Below are 17,094 nucleotides of genomic sequence, written 5' to 3' on the forward strand. Positions count from 1 at the left end.
GGAGACGTGCGCGCGCAGCCCTCGGCGCTGATTAGTCAAGTCGCACCTGAAACGTGCCGTTTAACCTCTCGCCACATTAGCGAATTATCTCATCTATAGGTCAAATGCGGCCGCCCGATGATTGCGTGCTCACCTTTGAAGCTTTTACTGCAATTTTTCCATCCGTGCAGCCTGGTGGGGAAATGGCTGTGTCTCACAACAGGAAGGTCACGGGTTTAATTTGCTTGGCAGCTATTGTCGTTAAGATACTCTTAAATCAAACAATGCGCCGGTTAGCACAAATAGATCCGCAGGCTTCGAGACCTGGAATGCTTCTCTGTTGCTGTGCAGTGATTATTATTTTTTCACACCAAAAGGCCACCGAAAAAATACTTGGCTCTCAAAGCACCACCAGCACGATTGATACAGTGGCGTAGTAGGACTAAGTGTTCATTAGGAAAAAGGGTTTGTTCCTAAAAATGTAAAGAAAAAAATACCATACATATGTACCTCATGTAACTTATATCAAACGTATACTGTACTGTATATTTATTTATTTAATGAACATTTCAGCCTTCATTGAAGACGGACAAAATGTTGCTGACTTACGTATTTTCTCCATCAGAAACTTGATGCTGTTTATTCATCCAAACTCCACATGGCTCTTTTGGCCAGTGTGCAGGAACACGAGTGGCTGCGAATGTGTAGGTGGCGAGATCAGCCCATCAAGTGTAAATACCACTCAATCTGTTCTCATTAGAGGGCTAAAACCATACGAATGGCTTTGCCTCTATTAAAAAAAGCCCCTGGGCCTTGGATAAGAGAGCGAGAGTGTGTGTGTGTGTGTGTGCGTGTTATTATATGAGCGCGAAGGAGAGGGGGGGCAGAATGATGCTTTGGCATTTGTGTCTGCAGAGGGGATGTGAAATGCCACCACCATCAACACCGCTTAATTCTCTGATACACACTTTTAATCTGAACAGACAATCCGTCCCGGCAGCCACTGTTATGATTCGAATCAACTTGGAGTGAAGGCTGTGTGTGTGTATGCGTGTGTGAGCGCTCTCTTTTGAATGAGGGACGATGTCATTGTGTTTTGATATGTGATTAGATGTCTCAGTGTGTGTGTGTGTGTTTGACCAAGATATCACACACATCCATTGCACACTGCCCTATGATAATGTGGATTGATTATGGATATGATAATGAGAGGCCGGCACAGCGTCGCGACCTTCACAAGGTCTAATTGAAACAAGCGTCGGTCCTCCGAAGCACTTATCAAGTCACACGGCACATCATTAATCACCAAGAATACAAGCTGTCACCCAAACACACACACACACACGCACACACACACACGCACACATTCTCTCCATTTTTCTGTTTTGCTATACCAACACACACATTCTTTGCCTTGTCCACCGTCTCTGTCTCTTTTACGCGCAATCGCACACACACACACACGCACACAATGCGAGCTGTCACTACAATGTGCCTGCTCTTGTCTTCTCTAAAGTGGACTGGACAGCTCGTCCACCCCCTGTCTTTATTTTCTGCCAGAAAACTTGATGAAAACGCCGTCTCCAGTGAGATTTAAAAAATATAATAATATACATACAGTTCAGTCCACTTGTATTTGGGCAATGACAGGTTTTTTTTTTTGCCTTTATATGCCAACACAATGGATGTGTCCATGTTGGATGTGTCCATGTTCATGCAAAGCATTGCTGCCTCCACAAGTTTCCCTTCTGGATCCATCTATCATCCATCCATTCGACCAATCACGGCTCACCTTTTTTCTGAGTTTGGTCATGTGACATTCGCTAAGTTCTGATTGGCCGTGACCTGAGACCTGAGCTACATCTTCAGCCAAAAGCAAGTGACAAAATGGCCGCCCCCTGAGGGATAAAAACGGGTTAATTTTTGCTGCTTAATTCAAATTCCACAAACCCAAATGTTAATCAGAACGCCACGTTAGGGCGCATATAAGATATTAACGTCATGAAAATTTTGGGGTTGACCTCTTTAATTTCAAGCCAAATGTTACTCGTTTACTTCCAACTCCATGGTGCTGGTGTGTGAAGGCTAAAGTGTAAAAACTTTGTCATTGTCCACTAACCGCATTTGCGAGAACGTTCAACAATCCAACAAATACGGGCAGCTGTTCACTTTGAGCCCGAACCAAAATTGAATTAGGCCGTGTTGTTTTACTAGCCGCTTTTATTAGAAGACAATTTTACAGCCAAATGTGATTCCGCCGGCTGATTACGGCAGCATATGGTGCCTACCTGTTAAACACAAAGCGCTCAATGCCATCTCAACGCCTCAGTGAGCCCCCCTCGAATAAACTAACAAGCCCAATATCATACTCGTCATTATGTAGTCCAACACTCCAAATTGCAATCTGATAAAATAGCTGCTTTCATTATCATTGCGGAGGATACCACGAGAGGGGGGGGGGGGCAGCCCAGGATGCTAATTGTTATTCAATTAAGTGATTGTGTTAATGAAAGCAATTAATAGTTTCAAACAAGCAGGCAAATATATGATTACTATGCGTCTGAGCAGAAGATGGCTAATTACAACTGTAAATCAATCAATCCGACATTAATCAGCTTGGAAAAGATCCAAAAACAACAAAGTCACCAAAAGACTTTGGAAGTTGTTTTATTTTTTTTCCAGCAGATTTTGATTGCCACGCCATTATCCCGTCTAATGGCTGCTAACGATCCTTAAAAGAGTTTATGATCCAATTTCCTCGCCGTGAATTTAATTGGGAGCTAAATAGTTTAATATTAAACGTGTGGAAGTGTGTCCCGTATTTAATCAAGGGTGGTATATCGGGGCGAGCCGGAACAAGGTCACACAACTCCTTCGAGGGCAAACACGAGGCGCTCAGATTAGGCATGGATACGCAAATGTGAAAAAAAAAATCAATTATTCAAGTCCCCCCTTTCTGCATGTTGCATGTCTGGCTAGGCGTGCACAAACATCTTTACGAATAAAGAAAATTACTGTTCAACTGAAATGTATTGAACGTAACAGTAACAAAGTTTTTACCTAAATAAAAGTTTATACAAGCGATTCTTAAGTAATAAATATGAATGTATTGAAAGACTACTGAAAAAGTTAACTACAACAGAACTGTAGTTGGGCGATGATTCTTTTGTGTACCACTAGAGGGAGTCTGTGTACTGTTAGCGTTGAAAATCACTGCTGCAAACTATACATGATAATATGATTGATTGTGGTGACTAGCAAGCTAACGTAGCTTTAGTAATTCTCATTAGCAAACCTTCGGGTCCGGCAAACAAGAATAAAATTTAGTCCAGTGGTCGGATATTTTCATTCTGAGCGAAAACTTGAACTGTGAAAAAATGTGTACCATTCAGCGGTGTTGCTGGATTTAAAAACAAATGACAAAACAGTGAGTCACTTTGTGACTTTGATTTTCGAATGCCAATTGAAAACTGAAAAGAGGAATGATTCACAATGCCATTAGAGTGAAGACATTAAGAAGACAAACGTACACATGCAAATGCAAAGTGCATCAAACATGTAGAAAGTCTCCCTTTTTAATTAATCATGTAATGAGCACCAAAAGTGGACTTCAACTTCATCAAAACAACATCATACAAAGGCTACATTATGATTCTTGTTATTTATTATATTAGAAATCGGTCAGCCTGCCACTTTCATTTCTCACTCGGAAGTTGATCATAAACAACAGTAGTTGTTTTTCCACCTCGACGTACTGTCCATAATTTGGCTTTTTGCATACAAGGAGCCACTAATCAGTCTCATTATTTCTTGTAGCATCCTTTTCCCACACCAGGAGCATCGCGGCACGGCGAGGGTCCTGCGCTTTTAAATGAGAATGCCCTCGTTTATTAAGAAAAAAAATAATAACGGCAAGTAATTATCAGACATACAAACATAAACACCTTTAGAAGTTTTGGTTGCGAGGGCTGGCTTGAAGTTGCCGCAGTCATGTGACCTGACCACTGCCCTACTTGAGCACCCCCCCCCACACACACTTTAGATGTTTATGCATATATGGCCGCTAATCTACCCAGTCAGGACTGTGGGATTTGGGAATATTTTTGTTGTACGCCAGATCAAAGTGTCTGGAGGGGATCAGGAGGAACACATCAAACACAGAAGACTCACACGCCCACACTCGCCAATCAAGCAACTGTTTTGCTTTGTGGAAAAAAAAAAAGAAAGAAAAGGATTCACACTGTGGGCCGTTCTCTATCTGCACCCCCCTGCTCGGTGTTGAGAACTTTGGCTGGTCACATCTGTACGCCTCACTCAAACCAAGGGGTGGTTGATTCTTTTTGTTTTGCTGTGTGCAAAAAATAGAGCGCCTTTTATTGAACAGTAGAAGTAGCCCTGCCCCATATGAGTCAAACATGATTCGCCTTTTGTGGAACACGGAGAAGAGTGTGTTAGCAGATAAAAAAAAAAAGGTGCAGCACGGCAGGTTCGAACCGCCGGCCTGTCAGTTGGAGCAAAAAATGCTTACGCCAACACCCGTGCGCTCACATGCTGACTTCCTCTGAGGGGTGTTATTGTCAGATGGCTTAAGGGTGGGAAGAGTAGGAGTGGGGGGAACCCTCATTTGTAGACATCTTAAAGCAGCAGTAGCAAATAAAGTTGGGACCCCCCACCACACCCCCTACACGCAATGAGGCCGTAATACAAGCCCTCGCAGATGAGCGCTTGTATCAAGCCTCCTCCATATTGGCCTGTGGAGGAAACTTGTGTGCTTTCAGCATTTTTTTTTCCTGGAAGATGAATCGAGCTGTTTTGCAGACAGTGGAGAAAAGATAACAATGCACTGAGCGCTTTGCGTACGTGATGTAAGGGCCATCACCTTCACTATAGATCTGGAGGTTTTGCCAATATACACCCTTAAAAAGGTTGGGTTTAAAAGAACCGAATTTGGGTTACAAATTGGACTGACCTGGATTGTTTTGTTCAAAATAATTTTTTTTGTACAAAACAACCCAAAGTTTTTAACCAGCTTTACTATGAACAAATATATATAAAAAACTCAATGTGAAAGTGTTTTCTTCTTGTCTACTTATGCATTATCAGCATTGGTATCAGGAATTTGCAGCCCCAGAAAAGATGCTGGGTGTGAATTTGAACATTAAGTGGGAAAATGCTCAAATTCAGCCAGATGAGCAGTATATGTGTAACTGATAGCTAATGATATGGCTATGGTATTGATTCTGCTACTTGTACACCAGTGGGTGGATACCTCACGTCAGCCTCAGACAGCAACTGTCACAAAGTCATTAAAATGCTGTGTATAATATAATATATATATATATATATATATATATACACGTATACACTGTATATACACACACACACATATACACACACTTCATCCATATGCTTTAGTGTGACCCTCTCTCAGCACTCAATAAAAATTCCAATGGACCCTCGTCGGTAAAAGGCTTTACAAGAGGCTATATTCAGCTGCAATTAGAAATTCCCAGTTGCATGACTAGCCTGCATTTCTGAGCAGGTACACTAGAAAAAGAATGTCCAATTTGTATTTGATTGCTTTTTGCAGGGTCGGCGAAATGAAGCCAGACATGTATCAAATTGCTAGTTTATTTTTGCCCAATCATCACAACAGTGGCGGGTACCACAATGTTTTACGGGATGGATTCGGCATCAGGCTCTTTGCACTGAACTTTAAAATATCTTTACCTGCTTTTTGGTAACACAAACAGAAGGCATCTAGTTATTGATGTTACAGAATGAAAACAAAAACTCTGCAATCTTAATCTTGCGCAATAGTGAAAATATGATTTGTAAGCAAACAGACGTCTGAATGATCAATCTCTTGCACATACTGAACCTCAAAAGATTGGAAGAAGGGTGTCACAGCACCGCCTAGTGGTCTTCGACTGTGTTGCATTTTGATTTAGACATTTATACATAATGTGAACGTCCGCGAAATATGGCTATACATGAAAGAAAAAAAAGACTTTTGTAACATTCAAAAGTAAACATCATAAAAAAATGTTTTTTCATAAATGGCAAATGTTCGTTTGCAATTCATAACTAGTTGATAGTGCTATTTTTAAGGGGTTCACCTTGATTGACATCTGCATCCAAGGGCAGGATGCGACAGGAGGTACGAGAGAGGATAAAATGGCTGGAGTTTCAATGGTAGACGGACAAAAAACGAATGCATTCCAGTTAGGACACCAAAGTGAGTTCCATCTTTAGTTTGTGCAGTTTTCAGGAGCCTGTAACACAAAATAGAGACAATGTTAGATCACCACAGTGACACATTGTTCAGTTTACCTAATTTAATCGAACTAATTAAGACCTAAATTAGATACAGGGCAGCATGGTGACACACTGGTTAGCACATTCGCCTCACAGTTAGGAGGGTGCGGATTCGATTCCACCTCCGGCCCTCCCTGTGTGAAGTTTGCATGTTCTCCCCGTGCCTGCATTGGTTTTCCCCAAAGCCTCCGGTTTTCTCCCACATCCCCCCCAAAAAAATGTTTCCATATGTGCCTTGGGGGGGGGGGGCTAGGAATTCACTGGGGAGCCAAAGGGGGCGCCAGCCTGCAAAGGTTTGGGAACCACTGGTGTAGATGGTTGTTCGTCTCTGTGTGCCCTGCGATTGGCTGGCAACCGGTTCAGGGTGTCCCCCGCCTACTGCTCGATGACTGCTGGGACTCCAGCACGCCCGCAATCCCCGTGGGGACAAACGGTACAGATCATTTAAGTACATGGGTGTTACAAAACACATGAGCGCTCATGTCATCATCAAGCCTGTGCACCTTGAGGGTCTCTGAGGCTTTCCTCAGCTCCTTGATGACCGAAGACAAAGCTTCTGGATTGATGCCCTGCTCACACAATCTCACGCAGATGGAGAGTGACTCCATATCCAGGCCAGTGTTGAGCAGCCTGGAGATCTCAAGTAAAACTGGTGGAAAGGAAAACCGACATGATAAATCCAGCAAAACAAGCAATTGGAAAACACAAAGATGTTAGAGATATGTCACTATTACCGTCCATAGTCTCCCGGACAGCATTCAGGTTTGCACTGGATGCACTTGCCATGGTCCTGAGTGAACAGTTAGCCCAACTTGCTAGCAGGAAGCTACCGAAGTACGAAACAGACTCCAAAAGAAAATATCAACAATTCAACCAAACGAGTATAAATAATTTGAACATTTTTCGATAATTTTACGAAGATTATAAAACAAAACTTTCTCTTTAAAATAGATGGCAAAACTATAAACTCGCTACCGATATTTAGCCTGATGGAGTTAGCGTTGAGAAGGGGGAACCGGATATGACGACAGAAAACACTGATTGGTTGTTTCGGACTTCCTGGAACGTTTCTATTCGCCGGCAGGTTGCGAGAGCAAAATTGAAATTGCGGCCAAAAACGCCTCACGAGTTCGATAGACCCTTCCTTAGTTCTGTGGTGGTTCTGGTAGCTGATCATTTGATGATGTAAGTATCACTTGTACTCGATCTGTCATATCGTTTTAGCTTAAAAATAAAATCGCGTTAAACAAAAAGTAATTTCCCGAACGGAAAAAGAAAACGAAGGAAATGTGTAAACCAGATGTCGTCTTCGAGGACAGTTTCCACCTCAACTTCATTGATTAAAATCAAATTTTTATATCACAAATATATCACGGCACGCCATCAAAAGGCGTCTAATATTGACGTAGTGCTGATGTGTAATGGTAATGGAAGCGCATTTGATTGTCTATGGTGTCATTTACGATCGATGGAAAAAGATACATTATTTTTTATGAATTCAGTGAATCTTTTTTTTTTTTTTTGTCCCAAAGAGGAGACATGTCTTTCATGGCACACTTACATATTCTGATTCAAAAGAATACTTTCTTGCTTCGTTTTGGTTGTCTCTATTGTTGCTATCAAAGATGTCGGACCACCCGGAGCTCCAGATCACCCCAGAAACACCAGGGAGACCCTCAGTAAGGAATCCATTTGATAGTCCCAATGACTACCACGACCTCCACAAGCCCCTCGTTCCTAGTCCATCTGTTTTCAAGTTATCACAAGCTGTAAGTCACATTTATTCACTGTGCCGACGTTTAATATTAAATGCTGTTGTAGATCGGTTTGTCACCCCACTTTTGCTCAGGCTCCCTCTGGGTTCAATTGGTCAATCGAGGATATGGCCAGTCTTCTTCCAGTGCACATAGATCAAGAGGAGATCCAGCGGCAGTCATTTTACCTCAGTCAGACAAGGTAGCTAAATCAAATAAAAAGCTGAAATCAAAATGTATGACATTTCTTCGGGTAGAGTAATGACTTGGCCTAAAAATATACTTTTCTTCTTGGAATCTCAAGGATGGACTCCGACATTGAAGAAAAGCGTCAGAAAGCTATTGAGCAGGTATGTTGTGGTGCAACAAAAGACAATTGAAACATTTCATCAGTGTTGTTGAAATAGAGTCGAAATTGTCAATACATGTAATATTTTGTCCTCTGATGCAGTTTTTTACCAAGGAAACAATTGTGCCTTCGCCATGGTCTACGTCAGACTCCCGGAGAACCTCTCACATGTTAAAGACCTGTATGCTTCTTCCCGATATTGCTTACTTAGCATTATAAGTTTTATCGTAGCATATTGTTTTGCATCCTCAGGGTCCCTCTCTCCGACGATAGAGGAGCAAGAAAAAAAATCCGGTCAGTACTTTTTAGGATGGGAACTTGTCTTTTCTTTTCACCATTAATTAACTTTTGAAGTTTGTGTCGCAGTGGCCTGTCAGACGAGCCTCTCGTTACCGGTGGCCTTTGATTTGGAGAGACTTCTAGGTAAGCCGACAACAGATTAAGTCTGGGTGGTGGGTGATTCCGCTGTCACGTCACGGTGCTCATATCCCAGGAGACTATTACCGCAACGAGGAAGCTGCAAGCGACGGCTCTCCGGAGAGCCTCAGCCAATCGTCTTTGAGACGCAAACTTTTCCTGGATGGCCAAACCAGCTACAGCGGCTCCGACAGCTCCAATCCACCGAGCCCGGAGAGAAGTCATTCTCGGCAAGAGAGGCCCTTGATCCATGGGGAAGATTTTGTGGGGCAAGCTGCCATGTTTTCCTCCCCTTTATCGTGCGGTGTGGCCGCTCCAACGCCGTCCACAGTGAGTCAAAAACGTTAATTACAAGTTTTTTTTATTTTGTTTTTGGTTTGTTACAAACAAGTTTCAAATACAATTAATTGCATGGTTCTAATTGTAATGTGTCATTGACCTAAAAAAACAAAAAATCAATGTCTGCTCTGCAGGGCCAGTTCTCATCAAGTCCCATCCAAACTAGCTGCTTGAGGGACTGCAGCAGCTTCAGCCCGCTCTTCCCCGATCGTTCATCGCCCGCCGACATGGCCTCTCCTACCGTTTCACCCATCAATGCTCATGCCCTGCGCACACCCACAGGCCCAGGTTTGATACCCGACTTCACCCGACCACCTATCCTCACGAGAACTATTAATTTTCTTCTAGGACAAAACATTTTCACTAAAAGGATTTCAAAGTGCAAATTAAAGTGACAACATGACTGGAAATATTTTGCAATTCTATCAGAACAGTAAAATAAAAACATCAAATTTGGCTCTTTCACACAAAATGTCACCCACCACACTTTTTTGTGTGTGTGTGATTCTCCTCAGCCGAGTGGAAGCGACCAAGCAGTTTGACTCCCCACGGCCTCCCCTTGGACGCGAACGTCCCCTCACTCACCATGAGTCCAGACGTGGAGGGCTGCTCTCCCATCCGCAGCTGCTCTCACCAGCGTCACTCTCGGGCCAATCACAGGCCCCGATTCCGTACCTGCACCACCCCGCCTCCCATAGCCGCGATCCTCAACCCCAAGCTTCCAGACGTCCAGGAGGCGGAGGACCTGCCGTGCGAACTCTCGATGGATTCTGATGGAGTTTCCCCTCTGGCTCGAGTGAGCTTGGGCTTTATGGACACGGTGAAGATGGAGAACGAGCAAGATTCAAGGATAGAGGGGAAACTAGAAGATGAGGGAGACGAGGACCTCTCCAGGCGCCTGACCAGCTCTCGAATGGGCAATGTGTCGGCCACGGAAAGCTCTCAGATGTGTTTCTCTCTTTTGACGGAACGCAGCAGCATACGCTTTGATTCCAGTATACAGGTTTGTATTTTGATTTTTTTTTTTTTATTAACCCCCCTCCCTCTTTTTTTTTTCCTAACAAGCAGAGTGGAGTACTGTGTGGGTTTCCTACACAAGTATGAAATTTGATTTTATTACATTTTCCGACCTGGATGTCACCTGTGGCCTTGCGTAGGTGGACAGCGGGTATCAAACAACCTCAACGGCAACGGGCAGTCTGATTGACGGCCTCGGCTCGGACTATCACGGCAAAGAGTCCTTCGCCGCTTACCTCAACGAAGACACCTCGCACCTCACCAAAACTTCAAATGTCAAGGTAGCAGTACCACTGGAACTGCTCTCACACCCTCTACTGCTCTCACGCACTACTCTCATACACCAACAAATTGGTTTACACTGGTTTTAAGCCATCTTTTGGGCCGGGGGTTATATTATGCGATGCATCAAGTCTGAATTTTGAGTTGAGCAACTTCGGCCAGCGCTGAGGTTTACAGAGCAGATGGAATATGTGCCTTTCAGTATTAAAAAAGGGACTTTATGTATGGTCGGCTTTTCTGTCATTTATTCCCTGCAGTCGCTTTGTAACAAATTGAAATTCTTTACACACTTGTTGACTTTGTCTTTTTCCAGGTGTGGTATCCTCATCACTGAACTGTTTCACACATCAAAAGGGACAACCACTTCTTGCAGCTTTTTTTTTTTTTTTAATCAGTACAGTCATTCTCCACATTTTTATTAGAGACATCAAAAGAGGCGCTGGCATATCAATGGATAAGAAGAAGGAGGCTGCAATTTTATTACGTGCTGATACAATCAGGAAGACTGGATGTTTTTGAGGAAACTTTTTAGTCAAATACAGGTGAATTTTTTTTCTTAAGTATGCCACTAATGATAAACTGACTGACTTGCTTGGTCGTAATTGATTATTTGTGATGCTGCATGTTTTTGCTTCCTGAATTCCTGAACAAACATTTATGGCTGAACAACACTGGATATGGCAATCCGATGTCTGTCAGTGGTTTGGCAATTAATTCTGTGACGCAGTGTGAATGACAGACTGAAAAGGTTTATAATGAATGCCATCATGCTGTTTCCTGGGCATTATAATAAATCCTCAAGTACCAAGTCTTCAGCTCATCATACATTTAAATAAATATACCACACACATGCTCTTTTTTAGATAAGGTTTTTAATTTTGATTAACCTTATGAGTTATTCAGCGTCCTTAGGTCACCTGAAAGGTGCTACATACATCTTGTCAAGTCATAAAATGTTTACTGTATTTGTTAAAATAACTTACAATAAAGCCATAGGGAATGAAGCAGACCGCCTCAGGAAAATTCATTATTTCCACGCTTAATACTCACAAAAAGACAATTTAGAGAGCACTTAAGGCTGTACAAAATCAATTTCTTAAAAAATCCACTTATTAACAAAAGAAAAAAATACCTTGTTTGTCTCGCAGATTTATTAAATTGTCCAAAGAATCTGCAGTTTGGTACTGGTTCAACGGTCCAATTTGGGCTTCTTGTTTGGCGTTCCAACATTCGTGGCTGAAACACTCACACCCGGAATCTGAAGACGAAATGGAGTGGAAGATAATTGAAATAAAAAAAGAGACCACAGCAAAATGATAATTTTTTTAGATTTTTCTATAAATCACTCCTATTTTTTTTTAGAAAATGAAAAAAATCACAAAAAATTAAGTTTTTTCCAGAACCATGTTCTAAAAATAATATATTATTTTAGGATTATAATAAACAACTTAAGCCATTTTAACCTAATCTAAAAATGACCGGATCTATCTTGTTTTCAAATGAATTGGTCAGTTCTTACCACAGGCTCAATCAAGGCCATGCGTATCTTCTGGTGCTGAATATTGGAGTCATCCAGGCTGATGGTGACCTTCACCCGGTCAAATATACGGAAGGTGTGCTGCTCCACCGTCAGAGACGGAAACTGAATACAAAACGCAGTTAAGCAGCAGAAGCTCGTAACACGCATTGCGTTTTTATTACCTCCTCATCAAATACGAGGTTGAGGCCACACTTGTCCTTGCCGTCAAAAAAGACCGTGCCCTCCAGCCCGAACTTTGGGATAAGGACGATGATGGCGTTCTTCCTCACGAATAGGACAAATCCTTCCTCGCTCAGGATTCCTCGGGTCTTAAAGAACAGCTGGAAAGAGAACACAACTGAACGTTATAATTACTACTTTACGACACTTTATTTTTATAATCGACATATTTAACGTAGTCTGTCTACCTGCGTGTGGAAGGCCACAGACGCCCTCTGAGCATACTGGGACATTTTGTGTCTGTAGTTGAGGTTGTTGCACAGCGCCGATAGTTTGTGTTTGTCCGTCAGTTCCGGGTAGGTGCTATCTGCTCCGATGGTCACGGCCAGAAGGCGGTGCACGATGATGTCAGCGTACCTGCGCAGGTAATGTCGGAATTGAGTCAGGAACAGGTTTTTTTTTTTTTTTTAATTAGACTTGATAGGAAAATATTTTTTGCTCTCGTTTTCAATTCAGGTTGGCGCGTCAATCACAAATGTCTGCCCGTGCAATTCAGAGCGAGACGTACCTTCTAATGGGCGACGTGAAGTGCGTGTAAATAGGCGTGGCCAGACCGTAGTGGTGGAAGTCGCTGTCCATGCCCGAGCAGAAATAGATGGCCTGCATCATGCAGCGAGTGGCCAGGATGCGCAGCAACGTGTTGAAGTACCCAAAGCCGTCCACTTTGGCCGCTTCCAGCGAGTCGGCCAGCGTCTTTGCCGAATCCGTACGGAGCAGCACATTCTAAATCATGTGGTGAAAAACATGGGAATGTTAATGCGAGTACACCCTGGCAAACTGAATACAATTTGTTCTGGGAGGCTGTTCATCCATTTTTTTCATATCCTGCAAAAATACTACCCCTACAAAAATAATAGAAATCAAATTCCTACATAAAAAAAATACCCATCATATTACTTAAATTGAAGTGATACATCTCTAAAAGTCAACATGCTCTTGTTCAATTGCCAGGTTTTGTTTGACCCACCTGGGACTTTGCTGCTTTCATGAGAATGTCATAGTTGGAGGGCGGAGGTGCCGGATGTTTCCTCAGCAAGGCACACTCGGCAAATTCGTCGTAGATCTTTTGGGCGACTGAAATGTTGGCCAGCAACATGAACTCCTCCACCATGTAGTTGGTCTCCCTGCCAATTGGTAATCAAGGTCATTTCTATGTGGCCCTAAAAGAGAGTTGATTAGAATGCCGGTTTTGGAAGTATTTACATGAGCTCTTTGGTCTGAAGCTCGATGGGGTCGTGGGTTTCGCTGTCCATGTGAAAGCGGACCTCCACGTTAGACAGCGTCAGTGCCCTGAAGGAGAACATGTACTCTTTTGTCATTAACTGCAAATGACACGTCCGTCCAAGTCATCCCGCTTTGCAAGCCCACCTCACCCTTTCTCGATCCTGCGCTTCCTGAGGATCTTGGCGAGCTTGTTGAGGCCTCGCAGACTTTTGGTGATGCTGTCGTTCTTGCCCGTATCGTCTATTCTCATCTGGGCTTCCGCGTAGGTCAAAGATGCCTGAAGTGAGCCAGAATACAGAGTTACACAACGCCGCGCTTGTGTCTTCACTTCATGGCAGACCTTGGAGTTGATGACACTTTTCGTGAAGCGTGTTTTCAGAATTTCAGCCTCTTGATTCATCTCCCAGATAGACGAGAAAGCCAACCTTGCATCAAACAAAAACGGATTTGAGTCAGTTGGGGAGACAGCGAATAAGTGTCCTTACCTATCCACGTTGGAACGTAGCGAACACAGATTGGAGCTCAGCAGCTGCGGAACCATGTCGATCCTCTGTGGGACACGACACACGTGCAAATTGTCCGGCTAAAACTTCATGATGCTTAAGTGTGTGGGTTCTGCTCACCTTCCCACAGAGGTAAACCGTCGTGCCTCGGTTGGCAGCCTCTTTGTCCAGAGCGTTACAGGGTCTGATGAAATGACTGACGTCGGCGATGTGGACTCCCACCTATGGCCGACACACTCGATGGAGCGTACACGCGCATCGCATGGACGGGAGCCTGTGGACGGGACACTTACCTCAAAGTTGCCGTTGCCCAGCTCTATATAGTGCAGCGTGTCGTCAATGTCCGTGCATCCGGGAGGATCCACACTGCACACGTTCAGATTCCTCAGGTCCTCCCTGCCCACCATGTCCTGTAAGCACAAAAGTATTGAGACACATCTTTTTGATTTGATTTGAATTCCCAGACATATTCTCCAGAGAAGTCATTTACCTCCGGTTTGATGCTCCATGGCATTTTGGGAAGACAACTGAGCACAGCCTGAGAGAAAGCCTGATGGGGAACGTCGTGTTCCAACAGCAGGACTGCCTCTTCTGTGTCTTTTTCCCCCGCCATGCCCAAAGTGCGGACAAAATGGCCCTGATGAAAAGGAAATGGCAATCTTAATCTACCGACACAGCACATCCGTGACCCCGAGGAAGTAAATGGAGACAGCGGCAACTCACGTTGGGATATCTGGAGTCTTTGGGCCAGCCGTCGATGGCCACCATAATTCTCTGGCCCGCTAATGTGGACGCTTGGCGGGTTTCGATGCGGATGCGTGGAATGGAGCGGTCGGCCGGCGTGAAAAGGTGCCGTGTCGACTAAAGGGGAAAAACAAGACACCATGAGTGTGGATGCTTGGCCACTAAGAGAATTCAACGAGTGCCTCATTTGACAGCTGAACTGTCCCCAGCCATTATTGAACATTACCTCTTTGATTTGGGAGACAATGAGCATGCCGCAGAAGGGCCTCCAATTCCTCTTGATGATCCCCACGATCTTGCCGGTGGGCTTTCTATCAACATCCCCTTTGGGACTTTTCAGCTGCTCACAAACAGAGAGACCATCATCAAGCAGCAGCGGTTCAAAAACAGACCGCCATAAACAGCAACTCACAGCATCCTCCTCTTCCTCTTCTTCGTTGGTGTCGTCTTTGGCCGAGCCCACGTCCTGCAGCATGATGGAAGATGGCGCCACCCACTGACTGCGCGGCAACAGCTGCACAGCCACCACATCTTGGTGCACGGCTCTGTTGAGGTTCTGAAGGCCCTGGATGAGAACCTGGCCAGATGTATGGAAAAAATTAGTTCAACACAAATTACAACACATAAGAGCGAGATAGAGTGATAAATTTTACTGTGTGCTGAATATGCATCTTGACTTAAAAGTTAAATTTGGCGTACCTCTGTGCCGTCTTCCTCGTTGTTTTGGATAAAAACTTTGGCCTCAAGGTAGTTATCCCTGCTGGCCTTGAAGGTTCCCTGGTGGAAAGTGCCACTTTTGATGCCAGCTTGGATCCTGGCCAGCGGGAGATGCTCAGGGAATAACACCCTACTGCCGGTGATGTCGCTCTGGGGGTGCAATGTCACGATAGCAACAATTCAAGCATCTAGCCCCCAAAACTAAGCCCAAAGGAAAACCCTGGCAAATCGAGGAAGAACTTATTTGCTTACCTTTTCATCATTTGACAACGCCAAGCGATCCACAAGCTCGGGGTTTGCTATCAGGCCTTTGACGTACTCCTCAACTAGTGTGGGAACAAATTATGCTTAGTAAGCAATTATTACTGCAGTCTATCATTTTCCAATCAAAACAAGCTTACATTTGTACACCAAAAGACCGCTCTCTTGTGCCTTTTGCTTATTAGCGACATCATTGGTTAGGAGCACCACCTTGGGCTCATCGGGCTTTGCCAGGTGCTCGGTGTACCACTTGGCCGCCACACGAATAGCTCTGTCGTTCCGGTCGTTGGCGCTCTCTCCCGGTTCGCGTTCGATAAATGTCTCTCTGCAGGAATCAAAGTAAAATAGCAATCTTGTCCAAAATGAGAAGCTAAAAGAGAGTGGTGGAGATGCGCTTTGTTACCTGTGATGCTCATTGGTAAATGTGTAGAAGTGTCTTTCTTCTTCATGGATGAGATCCTTGAGGCGTTTGTAGATTGGCGCGCTGCGGTGGCGTACTTCTTGGAGAACCGTTTGAAGAATCACCACGTTGCAAATCACGGGGTCCTCCAAAATGTCAATCTGTGCACAACAGTGTGCATTAGTTGGAAGAAACAAAAAAAATTGTGCATCATGCGCGCAACAATTCATGTCATTTCAGAACCAGAGAGAAAAACTGTGGAAATGTTTACATATTCCGCTTCCCATATTTACTTGACAAGCTGGATTGACAGCCTGGTACATCAGTTATTTGTGTGTTTTTGTTGTCTTACCTGATGTAACACTACATTTGTGTCGGGGATGAGGTAATGCGAAAACGTGCACAAGTTGCTCTCGATGCACGCTTCTCTCTGCAGAACCGTGGAATCCTGGCGGCATTGATCGCACGCCTCACTTCCACACCAAATGTCGTCTCGCAAATAATGCTCGCGGACTATTTTCATCACCCGACCGGCCCGCGTTTTCTTAACGAAGGTTTTAGACTTCAACATGATGACTAGTACGCCGATATTTAAAAAATAAAAAATAAAACCTAAGCGTTTTCGGCTACTATTTGATTGAAAGTACAAAAAACTGAGCCTCCCATGTGAGGCTATGCGTACTCTTTTACTGCGGCCCGACGAAAACAACCCACAGCGACAGACGTTCCCAGCAAACCGTATTTGCGTTTACTTTGATCTGATTAATGGCATAGTCGTATGTATAACATATATATGCAAGGCAAACCTAGTAGGAATAATACGCCAAACATACGTTCTATGTCAATAAGGTACTTTGAAGTTTGATTTTGTCGGCCATCCCAACAAGATCAAACAAGGCTGGTAACAGGCAGTTTCTAACACTAAGCGCCTCTATAGTTTGGAGGTGGTACTGCATTTGTTGTGTCTTACTAATAACTCACTTTTCGTACCACTTTTGGAATTATGACGTTTAATGGAATATGGATATTGA

At 43.8% G+C, this 17,094-nt stretch overlaps 3 protein-coding genes across 3 annotated transcripts; 1 reads left to right on the plus strand and 2 right to left on the minus strand.

Moving 5' to 3' along the window:
* Positions 1 to 5,594: 5,594 nt before the first annotated feature.
* On the minus strand, positions 5,595 to 7,320 carry mzt1 (mitotic spindle organizing protein 1). Its single transcript, XM_037272434.1, has 3 exons — positions 7,032 to 7,320; positions 6,801 to 6,946; positions 5,595 to 6,254 (listed from the first exon to the last, which is right to left on the minus strand). Exons 1-3 carry the CDS (start codon positions 7,081 to 7,083, stop codon positions 6,231 to 6,233), a joined length of 222 nt encoding a protein of 73 aa, XP_037128329.1. The 5' UTR covers positions 7,084 to 7,320; the 3' UTR covers positions 5,595 to 6,230.
* Positions 7,321 to 7,385: 65 nt separating this feature from the next.
* On the plus strand, positions 7,386 to 11,502 carry bora (bora aurora kinase A activator). The gene is made up of 12 exons (XM_037272331.1): positions 7,386 to 7,482; positions 7,923 to 8,066; positions 8,147 to 8,253; positions 8,356 to 8,401; positions 8,503 to 8,581; positions 8,653 to 8,694; positions 8,767 to 8,823; positions 8,894 to 9,147; positions 9,291 to 9,444; positions 9,672 to 10,159; positions 10,314 to 10,454; positions 10,769 to 11,502. The coding sequence occupies exons 2-12, from the start codon at positions 7,923 to 7,925 to the stop codon at positions 10,787 to 10,789; spliced, it is 1,533 nt and encodes a 510-aa protein (XP_037128226.1). The 5' UTR covers positions 7,386 to 7,482; the 3' UTR covers positions 10,790 to 11,502.
* On the minus strand, positions 11,311 to 16,939 carry dis3 (DIS3 exosome endoribonuclease and 3'-5' exoribonuclease). The gene is made up of 21 exons (XM_037272330.1): positions 16,416 to 16,939; positions 16,067 to 16,224; positions 15,804 to 15,988; positions 15,655 to 15,728; positions 15,385 to 15,552; positions 15,098 to 15,262; positions 14,912 to 15,025; positions 14,665 to 14,802; positions 14,432 to 14,578; positions 14,235 to 14,351; positions 14,062 to 14,163; positions 13,924 to 13,988; positions 13,779 to 13,863; positions 13,588 to 13,715; positions 13,418 to 13,504; positions 13,182 to 13,338; positions 12,723 to 12,937; positions 12,403 to 12,571; positions 12,157 to 12,315; positions 11,975 to 12,097; positions 11,311 to 11,713 (listed from the first exon to the last, which is right to left on the minus strand). The coding sequence occupies exons 1-21, from the start codon at positions 16,632 to 16,634 to the stop codon at positions 11,645 to 11,647; spliced, it is 2,844 nt and encodes a 947-aa protein (XP_037128225.1). The 5' UTR covers positions 16,635 to 16,939; the 3' UTR covers positions 11,311 to 11,644.
* Positions 16,940 to 17,094: the final 155 nt, after the last annotated feature.

This window comes from Syngnathus acus, chromosome 15, assembly GCF_901709675.1.
Source record: "Syngnathus acus chromosome 15, fSynAcu1.2, whole genome shotgun sequence".
NCBI lineage: Eukaryota > Metazoa > Chordata > Actinopteri > Syngnathiformes > Syngnathidae > Syngnathus > Syngnathus acus.